At 47.2% G+C, this 21,508-nt stretch overlaps 1 protein-coding gene across 1 annotated transcript in view; it reads right to left on the bottom strand.

Annotated features, from left to right (window-relative positions):
- Window positions 1–21,508, bottom strand: part of LOC138505019 (ETS-related transcription factor Elf-5-like) — a 270,695-nt gene that overhangs the window by 26,828 nt on the left and 222,359 nt on the right. The window contains exon 5 of the mRNA XM_069625369.1: window positions 21,176–21,226. Within this exon, the coding sequence (XP_069481470.1) occupies window positions 21,176–21,226 (51 nt within the window). The remainder of the gene's footprint in view (window positions 1–21,175; window positions 21,227–21,508) is intronic.

Genomic DNA, 21,508 nt, shown 5'->3' with positions numbered 1-21,508 from the left:
GGTGCAGTCTGACATGTCCGTGATGAGTCTGTAATGCATGATGTAATTGTGTATATTTGAAGCGCTCTGTGTCTGGGAGGTGGAATCGCGTTGCTACGGTTTCAAAGGGTAGAAGTTTACCATCTGCAATTACATTCTCTACTTTTGTTACAACCTTCCGCACCCAGCTCGTCCATCTTGGTAGTTTGGCTGCTTCAGGGAGGTTCTTGTTTCCCCATATGGGCTGTACTGCAGTGATTTTCTTGCCCCATGTTTGTCATATTGGATGGAAATGATTTTGCTCTGTTTCAAAATTGCTTTTTCATAAAAAAACATATTTGTAAAGATTATTTTTTTAAACTATAAAAAAATAATTAAAAAAAGAACTCTAATGTAAGGAGGTCTACACAATAGGGTGCCCAGGTCACAAAGCCATAGGGCCGAAATAATGTCAATGAAAAAAAATGCCTTATAAGACATCCAAGAAATGTCAGTCTCCAAAAATGGCTCAATACAATGTTGCGAAAACAGATTGGTGTTCTTCACAAATGATATAACGATGGAATGCTTAAGAGCATGCGGCACTGCCAACTCTTTCAAGAATGAAAATCTGAAACAACTGACCAAGAAGGGCTCTATCAGAATAACCCTACCTTCTCCAACCTTGGCTAACACCCTCAGAGTTAAGGGAAATGGAGGGAAGACATATAGAGAAGGGGCAGTGCATTCACTCCCCATGGCTATAGGGTCCATATTCCGGGAACAAAACCGACTGAGGAAGCCGAGCAGTTGACTGGGAGGCAAATAGGTCTAACCAGGAACTCCTGAACACCGTGCAGATCAGCAGAACGTATTCTGGAGATAAACAGCTGTCAACAAACGGCAAAAATACTTTACTGAGCTGGTTCATCCTCATTTTCAGAATTCTAGATGTGGCAGGATGTCAGAAAATCAGATATGTTTTGGCCCATAGAAAAATGTGTTTTTCCAGGACTACCAGTGCTCTGACCTTTGCCCCCTATGATGGTTTACATATGTCATTGATACAGTGCTATTGACAGCCCTAAAGATAAGTGACAAAAGAACTACTTTTACTTTGAAAAAAGCAATACTCCCAAGAACAAATAGGAAGTAAAAAATACCTCCAACAATAATAGGAAACAAATGACACATAGGAGCCTGATTCCACCTAGACAGTTTTTTTTGTGTTTGTTCAGATCAGTTGTACTGTTGGGAAGGAGGGCCGATCGTTTCAGGCCCCACAGCGTTTTTGGATGAGACAGAGGCCTGGGAGTGTGCAATAGGAGCTAGGGGAGATTACAGGGGGAAGGACAGTGTTGCTAGGGGCCATAGTGGATGGAGGGTGCTGTACATTTTTGCTTTGGTACACATGGGAAACCAAACACCATCTTAGATTGTAGCAGCCATATTGGATTCAAGGCCTAGTTTTGTGCTGAACCCTGGGCCTGAGGCCTGAGCCACAAAAATAGAAATAAATGGTGTGCATGCGGTAATAGGATGTAGCTTGGGCAATGGTGAGAAAGGCCAGAGCTAATGATAATGATAATGATGTTTATTTATATCACGCTCATACACAGGTGTTTCAGAGCATGACCAAGCAAAGGGAGGGGAGCATGGGAAGACAAAATACAATCTTACTAGGCCCAGTGACATTAAGAACGCACAAGTGCATGGAAAAGGGGAAAAGGGGAGAGTGCGTGGGATGGTATGGTTGACTGTGTCGAAAGCAGAGGAGAGATCAAGAAGGATGAGGACGGAGGGAGTGTTGGAGTCAAGGTTAGAGAGCAGGTCTTCACGGATGTTCAGGAGAGCAATTTCCGTGCTTCTGGTAGGTCTGAATCCAGATTGGTGGTAATGTAGAGAGCCAACAGAGTCAGAAAGAAGGTTGAGCTGGGAGATGGCCAGTTTTTCCAGGAGCTTCCCCAAAAAGGGAGTGATGGAGATAGGGCGGTAGTTGGCCGGACAAGAGGGATCAGCTGTGGGTTTTTTGAGGAGAGGATGCACAAGGGAGTGCTTCAGGGGGGAGGGGAAAGAACCAGAGGCAAAAGAGTGATCGCAGAAATTGGCAAGGGCCGGAGCAAGGGTATCAACGTGGTCCTTAATAGTTTTAGAGGAACCTATTTTGATGAGGCTTTCATAGATCGGACTTGTTTAGCAACCTCATCCGGGGAGAAAAGAGAAAAGGAGGAGAAAGGGGGAGGGGGTTTGGCTGAGGGGGGGTCAGCAAGCCGGGAGGGAGAGGGGAGAGAAGGGTTGGGGGGGGACGGGTGGGGTCATCTCGCTGTTTCGCTTATTGGAGCGAAACAGCGAGACGATATTGCCTTTGGAGCAGGCGACAGGCCAGTTTGTCAGAGGATGTGCAGGAAGCCTTCCATTTCCTCTCAGCTGCCCTGCACTTGCGTTTAAGTGTAGCTAGGTCCGAGTCATACCAGGAATTGCACTTGGCTTTAGACTTCAAACGAATCCTCATGACAGGGGCAAGAACATCAACGGTAGAAGAGATAGAGGAGTAGAGCTGGGACAGGGCTGTGTCAGGGTGTGAGTCAGCCAGGGGTGAAGGAGGGGGAGAGAAGGTGGTGGTGAAAGCCTTGACTGACACACGCTTAATGGGTTGGATGTCCGAGAAGGTGGGTGGCAGTCTAGGGGAAGGCTTGGCTTGGGGGGAGGAGATGGTCAGATGGGAGGTGAGGAGGTAATGTTCACTCCAGGATAGTGGAGTGATGAGGGGAGTAGAGAGGGGGAGGCCAGAGGAGATCAAGACATCAAGTGTGTGACCAGCAGAGTGAGTCGGGCCAGAGGGGAGGATAGAGAGGGAGAGTGAGTTGCAGAGGTCACGAAAAAGCGCAGATGAGGAACAGGGAGAATCAAGATGGATATTGAGATCCCCAAGAAGGATGAGTTGAGTGGTTGAGTGGCTGCAGAGATTCATAGACCTTTCATTGTCTCACGTTGCTAGAATTCATATCCCAGAAGGAATGCGCCCTGCAAGGCCATGAGGGGGTTGAGAGCTCTCTGAAAAAAAGCAATCCCATGAGAAGGAGAGTACGAGCCTGCGACCTTCCCTGTCCCAGCTCTAAGTAATAGCACCCAAGAGCCCCCATCCCAAGACCCACAGCATTCCAAGGTACCAGTCAGTCACAGACCACTAACCATAACACTGTCAGACCCCCAATCGACCAGGAAAGATCAGAAAGCAGGGACTAGTTGCCTTCACCATAGGTCACGTGATTTGTGCTGCGAGGTACAAGGAGGGGTAAAACGACATAGCCAAAACGAGGGTGGGGAGCTTTGGACGGGTGCCAACATGTCTGGAATTGAGCTTTCGTCTATCAGATGCAATGGCCGCAAAGTATCCTACTAGCCCTTGTCTGCAGTGCACATTAGGTTAACAGCATAATTGCCAATTACCTGTATCTTTGTACCTGATGAGGTGCAAAGAGGAGCCCACATAGAGGAACATGGACAGACAGGGCTGGGACCAATGGCCTAGCATCCCTTATGGGGCAGGTAGCCTATGTAAAGGGTCGCATCAACCAGCCATTTGGATTTGTACATTATGTAACTTACATCACTGATGACACTGTGTGCCTTTATAAAGTGTTGCTCGTACTGATTTTGCCAGAACGTACTTTGCTGGCGCATTTCTATTTTTGTGGAAATAAAACACTGGGCCCTTTTCTCTAGAGCGTTCTATTTTCTCTAGTGTGAGCATTGGTGGGTTTATCTACTGTACCAATCATGCCGTTCCAGAGAAAGGACTCACTAATAATTGTATTGAATTATCGAAAGAAGAACTTTGATTTAAAAATGCATCTTTAGATCCAAAGAAGTATGTACTGCAAAAGCATATCTTTTGTAAATATATTTTTACTTGCCTGACACCACCCCATTGGGAAGAGGAACTACTTTTCTACTTGTTAAAACATTGTTACTCCCATCAAAAAATAAATAGTGAGTGAAGCACTCCCAATTGAAATCTGGAATCTTGGTGTCAGTTTGACACATTGCTGGGCTTTCCAAGATTAGAGGTAACAAGCACTGGACACCCTCAAAGATGGTCCTCCGCTCCCTCCAGTTGGATAATTTCTGAGCGTTCGGGTCACTTCATCTCCACAGAGCTGAAAACCTGAGACACAAGGCTCCTTATCAGCTGCTGGCATGCACAGTTATAAACCGTGGGGCCAGATGATGGGATCAATCTACCATTGCATCTTTTTGCTGATGTCTTCCTGGTTACTGGGATCATAGCCTTGTTGGACCATGCTGATGGTAGATCCCATCTGCTGAGTAGATGACATGAGAAAGCAAGCCTGGGGAACACAGCAGCAGTTTTTTTGCCCTGCTCCATCAGCCATATCCTGGCTGATGCCTGCTGCTGAAGGAGATTCTGCAACATGGCCCACAGCTTCTAACCTGGTTAGCTGAAGAAACCCCCCGGTGATATCACTGCAAAACTGTGCTCCTCTGAAGCATAGATATTGGTGGGTTGCAAAAAATAATTCCGATCATCCATCACACCATTCATTCCAGATGTTCAAAAAGATCTCTATTCATAGACTAGTCTACCATAGGGCATGAAAAGGCCAACCATTCTGATAGGGATGTAACATTATTCCTGAAAATGCAACCACTGTAGCTACTATCCTGGAGAATATCAAAGAACTGTTTTGAGAATAAGGGGAAGTACTTCTTACTGGTAATGCAGGCCCAGTCCAATGAACCATAGATATTGTCAGTCCTTTGGGTCGATTGGGATATGTTGATACGCATCCTGAAGCTCATGGGATGGAAGAAATTCTCCTGGTCTGACCAAAGGATTAATCTGCCAGACCGTCTCCATCTTGAAATGTGCAGCTGGAATCTGTTTGTTGAGAAGTTTGAGGTACAGAACCAGTAGACGATGTTCCCCAGATGATTTCTTGACAAGGAACACATTTGAACAGGATCTAGTGCACCTCTCTGGGACTAGAACAGGTGTAATTGTCTTCTTTAGAAATAAATCACAAATGCTCTGCACACATATCAATCTGCATTGTAGATGTTTGGGAGAGTGCATCACACCGGAGTCCAAACGAACTAAGCATTTTCTTTGATAATCTCCTTTCACCAGTTGACACACCTTTGTGTCTTGAATGAGTTCCAGCCATCTCAGGACAAAGAACCACAGAGAACCATCCACCGGCAGGTAATTAAGGTTTTAAACTCAGGACTGCTGAATCCAGTGATTTGGGTGCTGAAGACGAGGTTTGGAGTATGTTGTGTGAGAAATTTAAACTGCATGACCACCCTGGAATCTTGGGACCCCAATGGGTCTTGTTCCTGTAAAACATGCAATTCTTGATGTGGCATGTTTATCTGCGCAAGAGTGGGTATTTCCGAGAAAGGATAGATATACTTGCAATCCTCAAAATAATTATTGACTATGTTTCCAAGCTTTGGACAAAAATGCCACCCTTAAGAATAGCTTATGCAAATCAACATTCTTCTGGCTGTAATAGCTATTCCTCTTGGCTGCAATGTTGATACTCTCTGTCGAGACCACTGCTTTGATGTAATCCATGACAGTGTCTTAGAGCAGTTGAACCCGCAGCTCGATGTTCCCAAGAATTTCAGAACAGTTTGTGTCATCTTGCATGGCAATAGATACATTCTCCAAATTCTTCAGAATAGACTGTGCTAGGTAGGCCTCATAAATCCCAAGCATTTGTGGATAAATTACATGGGTGAAACCTCTAGTAAATAAGAATAGTCCAATCTAGGTATGATATACGAACAGTGAACCCACAATCTTCAGTGGCAAGAGTTTTAGAAATGGTGACACAACAGGCAATGGAGGAGGTCAGGAACTGAAAATGCTGCAAAGAGAAACATTTTGGATGTTTTTAAGAGCACTCAACCACATGGATGTCTTTCACATAATGGCATCTCGAGGTAAAATGGTAGACACACAGAGAAAAGAAATCAACTTTGTGCAACTGCATTAACCAAAATGCACTTGAAGGTTATCTCTGTCTGTTACCCAATCGACAATGGTTAATAAATAAAGTTACCAGGGGGAGAAAAGTAGTGGCCAGCCACAAATGGTTGTAAAAACTGCAGGTGGAGTAAGGACTGACTAACACAGAAGGTAAAATTGGATACAGGTATGAAATGGGCAAAACATATAGAGATGTGATAGAGATTTGATTAATGGATCAATGGATATTTATAGGCTTGTTTTGTTTCAGTGATGTCACTGTTGATGTAATAAGTGATGTCCTACATATCATGATTGTCAAACAGTCATGATACCTTTAAGTGTCATGATGGTTTGACAATCAAAATTCATGATTTTATCAATTGACAAACTAGATATGTGGTGTACGTAATTATCTGTATCTGTAAAAGATCATACGTAGGTAGCACCATACGTGGATTTCTTATCCGAATCAGAGAACATTTATCCAGTTTGGGAAATTAAGAGAAGATACTACCAGTAGCTAGTCACTGGCAGGAATCACATCAGGACGGAGAAAAAAACAGATATAGGATTCAATGAGCTGCGAAAAGCGAGATGTGGTAGTTGAGGAGGGGACCAGAAATTGCTCTTAAGACATATGGAATCCAGGATGATATGTGGTTTGAGATGTACAACCGTCCCCTTGAACCAGGAAGATGAGATTAATGTGTTCCTGTAGAAAGCAATAGTTATATGCAACGGCGCAGGGCCTCCCCAGGCGAGGCTGGGAAACTGTTGCCACAGGGCGGCATGAATCACGAGAGGGGTCAGCAGCCCTCCCATCAGGGCCAGCTCCCCTCTCATTCTGAAAGATATGGGAGACAGCAGGCTCTGGTGCTACAAAGGCAGGAGGGGTGAGGTAATGAAAATACCTCACCCTTCCAGGGAAATATATGGGTGCCTTTTTGCACCCTAGGAAGTACAAAGAGATGCCCCCCTCGGGGGCGCAGATAGTCAGCCAAATGGCTGGCCTGGGGGCTGGTACACAGCCCACACAGGGATACTACAAAGCCCTCTGGGTCCTCACTAGTCCTATATAGGAGCTGCCTTCAGTTCAGGATAAGCACAAACTGTTTGTGGACCCTGCACGGGGACCCAAACATTGGAAGGAAGTTCGCTGTGAACTCAGCGTCTTCCAGCTAATTTTATAAAGCTATTCAAACTAAGTGGCAATTGACTTTAAATTTAAGAATAACATTGTTATGTTTGGTGGGCATTGGAGTAACTTTGCTGAAAATGTTGGGGGGGACATGACATCTGAAGAAAAGGTGCCCCAGCCAAATGAATGGGGACAAAATGGTGTGCCATGAAAGTTGGGGGGGACAAACACCCCTGTGCCCCCTAAAATTACACACATTTTGGGGGGGAAATACTGCCTAGATATTAACTGTACAAGTAGAGCTGTGCATTTGGACTCCAATAGTAATTTGGTCTAATATTGCCAATTGTTTATTATGGTTTCTCATTTGACCCTAATTAGTGCAGGGCATTAAAAACAGGCCATGACTATAGGTTAAAAAACTGATACAGGCACTGTGGGTAAGATTCCATCAAGTTGCAAATGAGATGCCATTAATACACTTAATTACAACTCATGAATCCTTAGTTGATTCATAGTAGTTGCTGATAATATACCTAATTATAACTTATGAGTCCCTATTTGATTCATAATAGTGCATGACAATACACATTAGCTGCAGCAATAGGCAAAGTACATATTAGTAACTCATTTATTTTTTTGTAAATTGAATTTTATTGAGTTTTGGCACAGTCAAATATGTAATATCGCAAATCAACTTTGGGGAAATATCCCACAACAACATTTTAAATATTGAAATTCACCTTTATGACCTTATGTCCCCCCTCCCCTCCCCCACCACCCTGCATCACGGAAAAGCAATAGGAGTTTAGTCCTGGTCTCAGTGTGTCCAGTTTTCAAACATTAACACGGTTAAACTGGTGTCCGAGTGTTTCCAAGTACAATGATTACAGTCTTTCTTTTTTGAAAGTGTGTGTCTCACAAAGAACATTTACCCCGGCCGGGCTGAGTCATATTAAGCAATCCCCCAGTCACCTAATAAAACATCCAAAGGTATCACGGAATTGCTGCCACTCCAGTTCTATGGTGGCACTCCCCATGGATTGCTGCTGTGATCGTTTCCATTAGATACAACTCTCTTGCCGTCCCAGCCCATTCATTCATCGTAGGGAGTGTCGCCCTCTTCCAATATCTAGCGCAGTCTGCCCTGGCTGCCAGGAGGAGAAAGTGCTCCAGTTGAGGAAAAGCATGCCAACTGTCTCCCTGTTTCTCAAGACCAAAGAGCACCAACATCGGGTCAGACACGCACCTCCCCACCCCTCCACATCCCTAATCCAACCCAGGACTTCTGTCCAGTACATCCGCACCCTGGAACAACCCCACCACATATGACAGTAGTCTGCTACATCACCACAACCATGGCAACATTGCGGATTCACAGCTGGGAACATACTAGACAGGCGCACCGGGTCGTATTGCCAGCGATGCAGTAATTTCACCCCGTGGAGCTTATATTGGCAGCATATGGATGTCTTAAATGCCATCCGACACATCTGTCCCCACAGGTTTTCATCTAACTACCTACCGAGGTCTCTCTCCCACTTCCGATGAAGTCCCCCAACTGCACACCCCCTTGACTCCAACAGGGCCCCATAGAGATGTGAGATGAGTCCTTTGATTTCGGTGTGCCCATCTAGGACCGTTTCTACTGGTATCAAGTCCCCCTGGACCGACTCCCTCCATTTCTCAGCAGTGAAAATACCCTTCAATCTAAGATAGAGGAGCAGCGACAACTTGCCGATGCTCAGGGTATCCTCCAGCTCTTGAATGCTAATGAATTTCCCTCCCCTCCACAGTTGACCCACCCGCGCAAGTCCTCCCTCGAACCATGCCTGATATTTCTCAACCTCTGGTATTAAATCTGGTACGGGGGGGCCCAAATGTGACTCCTCAGTGAGGGCCATGTGGTGATCCCACCCATTCTGCCTCCCATGCTTAGCACCTCCCAATGGACCCCCAGAAATGGGTGTTTCCGATTCTCAGTGGAAGTCTCCCCTTAGGAACCCTGAGCCATTCCCCCACCGTTGCCGGGAGCAAATATTGGCTTTCCCATTGTTTCCTGTGATCCTCCCCCGGGGTTCACCAAGTGCAACAGCACATCGTCTGCATAGAGTCCTAGTGTGAACTCCTTGCTACCCACCTTGATCCCCTCAACCCGTGGAGCCTGCCTTAGCTGTTTGGCCAACACCTCCATCGTTAGTGCAAATAGGAGGGGCGAGAGTGGGCAACCCTGTCTCATCCCCCTCTATAGCTTAAAGGTCCTTGATAGCCACCCATTCACTGTCACGCATGCCACCGGAGCTGCGTATTGTGCCCTTATCCAACCTCAAGATCTGATCCCCACACCCAAATTTATGTAAGACCCCATCCAGAAAGCCCCAGTCTACCCGGTCGAAAGCCTTCTCGGCATCAAGGGCTACCAACACCGGGTTCCCCTCCTTCCCCACTGAGGCCTCGATCAAGTGCAATGTCTTACGTACAATATTGGCCCCTTGCCTTCCCTGAATGAACCCCGCCTGGTCCGTGCCTACCAACGTAGGCATTATACCCTCGATCCGCGTGGCTAGGACTCTGTTGTAGATTTTTGCATCTACGTTGAGTAGAGAAATGGGGCGATAGGACCTGCAACTCCTGCGGCCTTTGCCCTCTTTCGGTATCACTATTATTGACGCCTTCCCGAAGGACGGAGGGGCCCTCCCTGTGGTCAAGAAAAAATCTGCAAAGGTTTTATAGAACCCTACTGTATACCCATCTTCCCTGGGGGCCTTTCCCAGTTTGAGTCCCTGTAAGTGACTTCAATGCAGCACTCCAACTAAGTCAATGCCTAGTCTGGGATGCCAATGGAAGCCCTTATTTATATATTTTTGTGTCAAAGTTCTTAAATCTGGATGATGACCCCTTATATAACGCCCTTCTCTTTGAATCCCCCTGACCTCACTGAGTCAAGAAGTACGTTTGTTTTGCAAATTAAAAGATTTATTTGAAGAATTAAACAATATATATATCACACTTTTATGAATAAAATAATATTTGAATAGCACACTTATGAATATGGACGGTAATTAACAATGAGTAATATTGCAAAATTGACACTCTCTTTAATCACTTAGGAGTATGAATATGGAAGATACTGTAGCAGATAATACTTATGTGATTCAAGGAAATGCAATAATGGCAAAGAAGGCAACACAGAAATAACTTGATATGATTTCAATCAAAAGATAATATGGTCACTTTTTCCCCTGTGACTACTCACTCCCCCCACTATGCAGTATGAAGAGATGGGAAGGAGGGTACACAGGTTTAAAGAATACAATCAAGAATGCAGTTCAATCCCAGCTCCCCTAGCAAGCTTAGAGAAACAGGTATGATTTTACAACAGGCAAAAATACTTTTAAATGTGATTGCAATAAAAAGGAAATCTACGAAATTGATTGTAATCCACTAAAAGAGATTCAGAATGGGTGAAAGTTACTTTGGATTAGTTCAGGTCAACACTAGCAATGATTCATGAGTGATTATCAAATTGAAAACAAAATTCAGCAGTGGAAAGCAAGAAGCAGCTATTTTAACATGTGGTGAAATTGAGCTAAATTGCAATTCGCGGCACTTTTTCCGCATGCGTAAATCGCGATTACGGAAAAACTATGAGGAATTGGAATTCCCGGTTTGTTGGAAAGCTGAGGATCTTAGCTTTAAAATGACAGTTAAATTTCGCTTCTAGGACGTGCGGTTCAAAAGATACAGACGTTTTTGTGAAGGTAGATTTACAGAAATAAAGTCAAGATTTCAGAATGACAGAAGGCGCTTTTACAGATTTGAAATCACAGGATGGACACACCATTCTAAATGCAGTTCTGGACAGGTTGAAATGGATGGGATAAGATTACTTTAAACTAAGAGATTGGTTCTGTACAGTTCTAGACTAGATACTCACTCCTAGTTTTGGAATGGAATGGAAATGGGCCTCATCACCGATCTGGTCAGGTTTGGACTTCACTCGCCACCGGACGGTCTCAAGCACTGGGTCTGCTCACAGCACGGCCTCTGGTCGGGGTCTGACGGGTTCTGGATACAGCGGTTCTTTCTGGGTCTGGACCTCGGTCCTAGCACAGGGTTCTTGGCTAGAATAGAACAGCTGTTGAATGTGAGAATCAGGTTGCTGAAGTTCTGAGGCCTGCTGAGAAGGATTCAGCTTGTGAATTATGTCTTTGCTTCAAAGTTCTGGATTCTGGATTCTGGATCTTGGTTCTAGAGTCTGGTCTCTGGATCTATCTGGAGTCTCTGTCTGGATATTATCTGGATCTGGAGTCTTCCGGCAGGGTGCTGCGCCAAGAATCGGTTGAAGTGGAAAAGTGAGTGTGTCCTTGCCTGTCCTAAGCAGTCTCTTTTTATGTGTTTTCAAAGTGGGTGGGAAGGCTGATTCTACATGCCCAACCCCCTAAGGATTTGATAGGTTAGAGGATTCCCTGTGACCTGACTGGAGAAAGTATTAGCGTGTCAGAATGAGTCAGAGTGATGCTGTGTTTCACAATCTAGTGAAGAAACTCCCCTTTGCTTTTACTTAGAAAATCAATTTTTCCCAAAAACATATTTCCCAGATACACAAGTTGTTGAGAATACATATACCCCTCACAGATGAATTAAGGCAGGTCTCTGTTCAAGCCCCATGTTCCTACAAGCTTGGGTTCAGAAATGCCAACTTATTTCCATTTTCTTTCCCCAATATTGATTCTGCACCAAATTTGACACATGCATGCAGATCCTCTCTGGGCATATTACTGTACGTTTTTATGTTTCTAGCATAAACACCGTATCTACAATATTAATAAATCCCGGGGTTTGGTCTCAGAACATCATACGGCGTCCAGCTTAGTCTTGAACCGTGAGTGAATTTGTCATTTTAAGAATCCCAAAATTTCATATTTTTGTCAGCTCGGTAAAATTTGTTATAAGCAATTTTATAAAACATACATTTGCTCTCAATTGAATTCACATGTCAATCTGGTTCGCCCCCCTCCCCCCCAGAAGTTTGGTGAGTCAGATGGTCACATGGCCTGCCTTCCTGCTAGAGCAGCTGTTGTTGACAAGTCACACCCAAATCAGCATATTCTATTCAGCTGAAAGAATCCATTCTCTCTTTTTCCTGCCAGCAGGGGACAACTCCTCCTCTCCTGTTGCTAGGAAGGCCAGGTGTGAAGGGTTCCCATGGACAGAAGGAAGCTTCTTTTTTCCAGGGGGGAGGTGTGGACTCTGTTTGATCCCAGTGTGGGAACACTTTTTAACTCTGCAACCAATGTCTACTATTTGTCTTTTTCTTACAATATAACCCACATTTTTAATACATACATTAAACAATTGCTTCCTTCAAGTCATTTCAGAACATAGTTTTACATTGTCTCTTCCCCTTAGGCTTCTGATAGCCATTATTTCTTTGGCCTAGTTTGGGTTCAGTTGTTCATTTTTGCAAAGAATTGGTTTAAAATGCCAGCTTCTGGTAGTGGTGAGCAACAGTACTACACCCATTTTTGACAGCTGTCTACCTTTAAAAGGGGATTTACTTTATAGCATATGATTCTTGCTGACATTGTATTGATGTGGATTCTTACAGTAGAATAATGTGGAACACCCAACAAGAAGGTGGATTTTTTTGGTAATTTCCGATACATGATTTTAGCACATTTTTGACAATCAAGAAACGGATTCCCACACAGCTCTGTGTTGCTTTTGGCAATCAGCATTGCTTTTTCCAAGTGGTTTCAGGCTGATTTGTGGATGGCCCAATGGTGGTTTTAGGCAGTGATCTCCTGTGCTCACTAATATAGGCAAAAGTGGATGGAAGCCTATCTTTCAGATTTTTACTGCACATTTTTGGCTGGTTTTGAGCGAGCAGCATGCTTTCCAGTGGTCATTCTGATGTTTCTGCTGCCAGCAATGCAAAGTACTGTTGCAGGGCTCGGATGAGTGGGTTAATAAATCCAACATCCCGCAATCGCCTTCAACACTTCCACCCGGGTAACGCACCTTTCCAACTCTACCTTTTCAATGCGTTGAAGACAAGGCTGCAACACCTCCCCCAGATATCCATCCAATTCCTCGTCCCTAAACTCAGTTTCCTTACCATAGAGTTGTTCATAAAACTCAGCAAATTCCTGAGCCACTTCTACCCCGAGGGAGTGCAGCCGTCCATCCGAATCCTCAACCCCTTCAACCCATCTCTCAGCTCGTTGGCCCTGTAGCCTGGCCGCAGGTAAGGCATCAGCTTTGTTCCCCTTTTCGTATTACTTTTGTTTCAGGAATTGCAGACCCGCCACCACCGTTCCGATCTCAAGGTATCTCAACTGTTGACGCTTCTCCCTCGCTAACCCCAGATCATCATCTCTCTCCCCTTCCCTTTTCCTCTCCACTGACTCCAACTTGCGAATTTCCCTCCTCAGTTCTCCCGCTCACAGGGTCCGGATTCTCTTCTTGGCTGCCCCTTCCCAGATGATGAGGCCCCACCAAGTTGCTTTGGCCGCGTCCCATGTCACACCTAACTCCACCTCCCTTGTGTCGTTCAAATGGAAGAACTCCTCAATCGCCTCTAGCATTTCTTTCACAAAAGCTGTGTCCCTCAATAGGCTGCCGTTGCACCACCATAACGATTCCCGGAGCATCAGTCCCGACAGTGCCATGTCAACAAGCACCATGTCATGATCCGACCAGCTAATTGGTGAATTATCACTGTTGATGACCCTACCAATGTGCTGCTGGTGCAAGAACCAGTAGTCGATCCTTGTCCGGGATCTGTGGATTGGGGAAAAGAAGGTATAAACCTTTCTGTTGGGTGACATTCTCTCCATATGCCCACCAGCAGCTGATCGGACATATATCCCATAAGTCCCCCCTCTTGTAGCCCGAGACCCCCACTCCTGTGGTCCTGCCCAACACTATGATCCAAGGTGCGGTCTGCCCACATGTTGAAATCTCCCACCAGTAGGAGCAATCCCGGGACCCTCTCAAGTATTTCTCCCATGGCCTCCTGGAGGAATTGCATCTGCCCGTGTTTGGTCTATACACTGCAGCAATGGTCACCTGTACCCCCTCTATTGACCCAAAGACCAACAATGCTCTCCCATCTGTTTTCTTCCATACCGACGGATTGGTAATTCGGATTCCCTGGTAAGGATGATGCCCACTCACCCCTTCTTGGATGACCCGGAGGCCTAGAAGACCTGTCCAATATGTGCTCCTGGGATGTGTCTCTCTTCCTCCTGAATCAACCGCGTCTCTTGCACCAGCAGCATGTCTAAGTCCCTGTTTCGGAGTTCCCTTCCAAGCAGGTAGCGCTTGGTGGGTGAGTTGAGCCCCTTCATGGTAAGCATCCCCAGCTTCAGGACCTCGGGCCAGCCTTCTCCAACCGTGCCACTCGTCTCATTTTGAAAAACATCAACATTACTGTCAACTTAACCACTTCTCTGATCCCCCCTACCACCTCTCCCCCACCTCCCAACCCCCAAAACAAATCACCATTCATGACTCCCACTTTGCGATGGGCTACCAGAGGTAACTGCTGCTGCATCCGTCATTCCCAATACCTTCACACCCCCGCTGTTCTAAAGTTACACTTGCAGTTATTACCCACCAAATTTGCAGTGAACTCGCGGACCCACCTCCCCCTTTCAGCTGGAGCCACCCAAGTCCTTCTGCGGGGGTGTATTCAGCTTTTTTAATTTTCTGCACCCTGGCATTTTCTTCTTAGTACTCTGTGGACCCTCCGGCCCATGCTCCCCTGCCAAGGCTTTCGGGGACCCTTCCTGGCATTCTGCCGATTCTTCTCCTTTGTGGACCTGGAGTACCTGCTGCGCCTCCTAGCCACTAGTCACTTGATAGTCTGCTTCCCCTTTTTCGGATGACAGTGCGAACGGGAAGGACCAGCGATATCTAATGCCTTTGTCAGTCAACTCCTGTGTTAATGGACAACAGTCTCTTCGGCGGGCCAGGGTGAGTCCCGACAAATCCTGGAACACCCTGATAGTGTCTCCTTCTTATTGGAAACTCCCCAAATGTTTAGTCTTCTCCAGGACCTCCATTTTTTCCCTATACCTCTGGAAACGGACCAATATCGACCGCGGGCCCTTGCCCCCTCCACCTCTGCCTCTGTGGGCCCTTTCCAGCTGCACCTCCTTGCCTCCTTCCAGGGCAAAATGCTGGTTGATCAGTCCTTTCACTTTCCTTCCCACATCTATCGCTGTCTCTTCCTTCTGCTTTCCGACACCATGGATACGCAGGTTGTTCCGAAATTCCCTATTTTTCAAGTCGTCCATCTTTAGAACGGTTTCTTCTTCTCTCATCTCCAGGTCTGCCAGGCGTGCTTCGTACTTCATGTCTAGGAGGTCCATTTGTAGGTGATTGTTCTCCATTCCCTCCATCTTGTCTTCCAGCTTGTCTACTCTGCCCTTTAGGTCCCACATGGATGCTTGGATATCTGTTCGAATTGCCTTTATTTCCTGAAAAATGTCTTTCAGGTCGTCTCTGGTCAGAGCTTTTGCCGGCGCAGCTCCCCCTGTGGCCATCTTGTAATGCTTACCTCTGGTGCCTTGCAGGAGTCCCTGGTCCGGACTGTTCCGAAGCATTTCCCCCACGGAATAACTCTGCTATAATGAATATACCAGCCACTCCTTTCCCCACTGGTCCGCTGGTGAATCAAACCCCAGGGGACAGTGAGGTTGGGAGGGACCCGGATGAACTGTGAGCCTCTGCTAGGGTGTGATAGGGGGTCTGGATGAAGACCTAAAGGTAAGTAAGTGTAGGTATTCAGTATTTGTTTCCTTTGATTTCTCCCCCCGCCTCCCCTTGTCCCTCTAGGTAGGCTGGCCTACGCGTGTTGTTGGTGCTCACCGTATTAACAATGAAGAAGCCAGGAGAGGGAGATCTGGTCACTTCACTGAAGGTAGTGGTCCAGGCCGGTTGTGATGCACTGGATGCAAGAAGTATGAAGGTGAGCCTTTGCAGAATGCTGCTCTGGCGTTGTAGCGCTTTGGGTGCGAAGCACAGCTTACTTTGTCCTGTTTTCTCCTTTCAAATGCTCTGATGTGCTTTAATGAGTCTCTTTATCTCTCTCTTCCCAGGTGCGGAATCACAAAATGTGCAGGAAAAGCGATGTGGTTGAACTCTGGAGCGGGTGGGTCTGTGCACCACAGGGAACTGGGGAGGATTAGCTAGTAATTACAGTGTCTTACTATTGTCTTTCCTGTTTTCAGGAGCTGCGGTTGCTGTGGGCTTCAATCAGAGAACGGAATCTAGAAACTGAACTTCTTGCGGTGAATGAAGTTACTGGGTTGTACAGTTACGGGTCGACGACGATCCAGGTAAGTGTCAGGACAGGAGCGTGCAGTGGAATTCTTGTGCTGATGCTTCCGGTCTTCGGGTGTGTATGCCGTAAATAAGTCTGGGCGTTCACAGCACATGGATGAACAAGAGCAGTAAGCATTATACTGCTCTGGTTGGTAGCAGACAAAACGCTAAACACAGGGTGTGGCCCGGGGCACGGTTTTATAGCCTCTAGCCACGCCGAGTTAACACTACACCACCAGGGAGGTCAGCTCATTGTATCTGCCAGGGGCCATCTTAGGTACCATAGTGGGTTCTTGTTTGCCAGCCATATTGGTGTGGGTTAATGCCATTCCCATCAAACGCCAATGCCAGCCAGCCACCATACAAGTCCACCTTCTCCCTACATTGACATGGGCAGATGTCCTCCTGGTCCTACCACCCATACCTTGTGCCCTTAATGGAATCGTGACACATCTTGCCGTGTGTCGGGGGGGTTCCCCTCCCGGTTGTTCTCCGTGTTCCTACGAAACTGCTGAATCGCTTGAACCCCTGCCTGCGCTGCTCCCCTGTACACCTGCAGTCCCCAGTCCTCTGTCAGCTTAACACCCCATGAACAGTCCCTGGGTCTGGGGTACTAGCGCTTCACTGTGGGACTCCCCCGGACCACACCCTTAGCCCTGTCCGAGTTTATGGCGCACGCGAGTTTCCGGTTGCCTCCGGGCGCAAACGGCCTTGCTCATTCCCACTCCAGCTTCCCCAAGTGCCACTCTTCCCCCCGCTTGATCCTAATCCATGGACGGCTTGATGTAGGCCAGGGGGGTACCGCTGCCGGGTCTCCCCTGACATCCCCATGGACTTCAAAGAGCAGGTGTCTCTCTGGCGCTCCTCAATCTCCCCCGGTCTTTGGTAGCAAGTGCACCCCACCAGCGCCTTCTTGGGCGTCCCTAGGGTAGTCCACCCCCCTTTGCTCCACACCTTTCTCGGTGGTCTCTGTTGAGATCCAGTGGTGCTAGTTCCACAGCTATTTCGCCCCCACTCCACACTCCTGTTGTACTCTCACCACGCAGGCTCCTGCTCAACCTTTCGATCTGGCCCAGGTTTACCTGGACCTCACTTTCAGGTATATCCGGGGCAGCTCCCTCCTCTGAGCAGAGTCTATGGTTGTCCCGGACCAGGATAGGGGGTCGGGCCTCTCCTGTCGCCTCTAGGTTTCCTCTACGGCCATCTTGCTGTAGGCCTTTGTTGGGGGTTCATTCACCGCTTCCAGAGCCTGATTTCCTTTCTCGTCTCTGCACTTTTTATCCCCACCTCCTATTGATATTGTGATCCCTTTCTGTGATTGGTGGGATAATTTCACTGCCTTGTGCCTTCCCTTCATTAATGGCCCTTCTGTCCTTGGATGGTGTCTTGCCCTCCCCTAAAGCATTCCATGCGCTCCACAAAGCCTCTGGATTATATGTTGGTCTGGGGGGAGGGCAGGCTATAGCCCTGGCACACCTCTGGTTCCTTTTCACTGTCAGCCTTTGTTGTGGGTTCGGCCCTCTACCTTAATGTTGCGAGACCCCTTTGGGGCCTCTTTGATGTCTGCTGGCCGGTGGTGGGGAGGGGATGGGGGGCCGCAGCTCTGCCACGTGCTTTTTGCCCTGCGTGGAGTCAGGGATGGTAAGAGCATCCATGCACAGGGAGGGGCATCCTCGATTCCTGCTTCGGCCTCCCTCTCACCTCATTCTCTCCGAGGTCTGGTCCGGTGGTCCCGGGCGCTGTCGTGCCACTGAGCCCCACTGCGGCAGCCCTGTTGGGTGCAGCTCCTGGTGGCTCTGCCGCGGCACCACTCAGGTCCCCGGGATCTGTGTCACGTTCCCTCCAGGGACCTCCGCCACCCCCACCCAGGTGGTGCAGGGGGGCCTGCTCCTCGCCGCTTCGGGTCTCTGGTTCTGTGGACTCTCCCCTCTCTCCTTCTAGGCGAAGGGACGGCTGTCTTCTTCTTGGCGCCCTGGCCGTATTTTACCCGCACCACGTCTCGGGACCACAGCAGCTGCAATGTCGGCCCACTTTTCACGGGCGCCGACTCTTCCCCCCTCTCCTCAACAGTGGGGGGGGGGGGGTCAGCGTGCCGCACCACATGGCTAACACTGCCCTGGGGGGGGGGGCCGGAAACTTCAATTTGACTGAGCTCAGCAGGAGCAGTAGTCTCACGTGGCCATCACGGTCCGAGCCTCATATCGGTCTCCAGTAATTCATTTTTGACACATTTAGGAGCCATAACATTCTAGCATAATTTGATATACAGCGTGACCGATGCAAACATGGCAAGTTGGCGGGACGTGATAAATTCACGCTTTTCGACCCTGTGACGCAATCACGCCGCCGTTTATCAACACACAAAATGGCGGGCGCCACTGCCCTCGGAAAGCCGCTGATATCGCGGGTGAATCCATACAGGACACCACATTAAGGAGACAAGGGTTCAATCCCTAGCAAGTAAGTTTCACTCATAAGGGACAACTCTAATCCATGTTAAATATATTATTTTATATATGCTGATGTTTACTTTTTGGGGCACGGACCACACCTAACTAAAAGATGATCATTTACATTTCAGAAAGGAAACAAATCCCCAATCGGACCTAAGGCAACTTTTACCCTGATCTTTAGTGACCACCAACAATAATCTATTTACTATAGATGGCTTAGTCACTACTTAATAATATAATTATCTAGTGATGTACAAGAGATACATTAACATTATAATAACTATCACTATTGTAACCTTATAATATAATGATCTTTAGAGCAAGCTGAGAGAATCAGGATCAGCCACTACAGCAATCGTGAGAATATGAGAATTTTGCATTGGATGAGTCATGCTAAAGTTGAATTATGTATTTAGTAAACAGAACATGTCACCATAAACCTAGGGGATAATACACTGTACTTGGTACACTGGGTTGAACCAGTAATGGTTTTAAATCTATGATGGGGTGTTATAGTAATGATAGTTCAGCTATCAGCTGAAATTGACAACTTACAACAATGGATAGTTCAGAGGCACAGCTTCTCTTGTAAATACTGTAATGAGAATATAGGATTCACACATGGCGGATGGTGACTGAGGCCCAAATAATGTGAAACATGTGATAAAAGCATGCTGACATCACAAGTACTTTTCAAATTATTGAACGTTGGACACTTTGGAAATGGAGATACATGTGTTTTGCATTGATGTGCACATATTTCTTTTGTCTCTTTACAATATAATGATGCAATTATGGTATGTAACGTATTATTACCACTGTGGTGTATGTAACAGATACAATTTGCGCCATTTTTAAGCCTTGATAAGGACCCGTGGTTGAAACACGTGTTGGTTGTGGCAGCAGCCTCTGCAAGGGATGTACAGTGACCATTAGTGGCAGGGATAGGTTCTGGCAGCAGCAGCCACTGCAAGGGATGTACAGTGACCATTAGTGGCGTAAATAGGTTGTGGCAGCAGCCTCTGCAAGGGATGTACAGTGACCATAAGTGGAGTAGATAGGTTGTGGTAGCAGCCTCTGCAAGGGATGTACAGTGACCATTAGTGGCAGGGAGAGGTTGTGGCGGCAGCAGCCGCTGCAAGGGATGTACAGTGACCATTAGTGGCGTAAATAGGTTGTAGCAGCAGCCTCTGTAAGGGATGTGGCAGCAGCCACTGCAAAGGATGTACAGTGACCATTAGTGGCGTAGATAGGTTGTGGCAGCAGCCTCTGCAAGGGATGTACAGTGACCATTAGTGGCAGGGAGAGGTTGTGGCGGTAGCAGCCACTGCAAGGGATGTACAGTGACCATTAGTGACGTATATAGGTTGTGGCAGCAGCCTCTGCAAGGGATGTGGCAGCAGCCACTGCAAAGGATGTACAGTGACCATTAGTGGCGTAGATAGGTTGTGGCAGCAGCCTCTGCAAGGGATGTACATTGACCATTAGTGGCAGGGAGAGGTTGTGGCGGTAGCAGCCCCTGCACGGGATGTACAGTGACCATTAGTAACGTATATAGGTTGTGGCAGCAGCCTCTGCAAGGGATGTGGCAGCAGCCACTGCAAAGGATGTACAGTGACCATTAGTGGCATAGATAGGTTGTGGCACCAACCTCTGCCAACGATGTACAGTGACCATTAGTGGCGTAGATAGGTTGTGGCTGCAGCCTCTGCAAGGGATGTACAGTGACCATTAGTGGCAGGGAGAGGTTGTGGCTGCAGCCTCTGTAAGGGATGCACAGTGACCATTAGTGGTGTTGCATTTTTTCCGGCACCCGCGAATGGGCTAGAACCGGTCATGCCGAGCTTGGCGGACCCAGTAATTGCCCATTTGCGGGTGCTGGAATCAAGGGCCACCCCATCCCCATTCTGCCCCATAGGGCTGAATGGGGATGGGGAGGTCGGATGCACCGGCACATACAGAGTTGTCCCGTAATCCGACGTGCTCTGCTCACGGGTGCCATTACACCCGCCAGGAAAAACCTGGCGGGTGAAACGGCACCCGCGAGCAGAGCACGTAGTATGGCGGTTCGGGTACCGTAGTTCCCGGACTGCCATGCTTGTTAGTTTCGAACAAAGCACGGAAATGCTGATATAGTTTACCCTAACAAGTGCAATCCTTCAGCAGTGCCAATACGATTCTCTTAAAACATTTTCCTTCAAATATTTCTTCCATTGGTATTTGGTACCACCTAGTGGTCTTTTATGAACAATGTTCTGTATACATTCTATCGATTTGAATTGCACTTACACTCTTTTATATGGAGCCTCTTCTCTTCATTACTGCTGCAAATAGGCATTCCTGTGGGATGAATAAAGAACGCTGATGAAGTAAAGTAGCCCGGGGCAGCTGTCTTTTGACACTTTCAGTTGACGACTTGTATTCACCTGCTGGCTAGTCGACTGTACGTGCCAATTCTAAATCCCTACATCTGATTACATGGTCTACTCTTAGCTTCACTGCTTTCTATCCCTCCTGGACGCCCTCTGCTGTCCACTCCAACCCACTGCCCACTCCAACCCATTGCTGTACATTGTTTCACACCTCCCTAGTTCTCTTAGCATATTCGTATGCCTACCAAAA

The sequence above is a fragment of the Ambystoma mexicanum genome, chromosome 11, assembly GCF_040938575.1.
Source record: "Ambystoma mexicanum isolate Mex_15411 chromosome 11, UKY_AmexF1_1, whole genome shotgun sequence".
NCBI classification, from domain to species: Eukaryota; Metazoa; Chordata; class Amphibia; order Caudata; family Ambystomatidae; genus Ambystoma; species Ambystoma mexicanum.
Note: the sequence above shows the minus strand (reverse complement) of the source record. Positions and strands in the feature narration are given on the sequence as shown.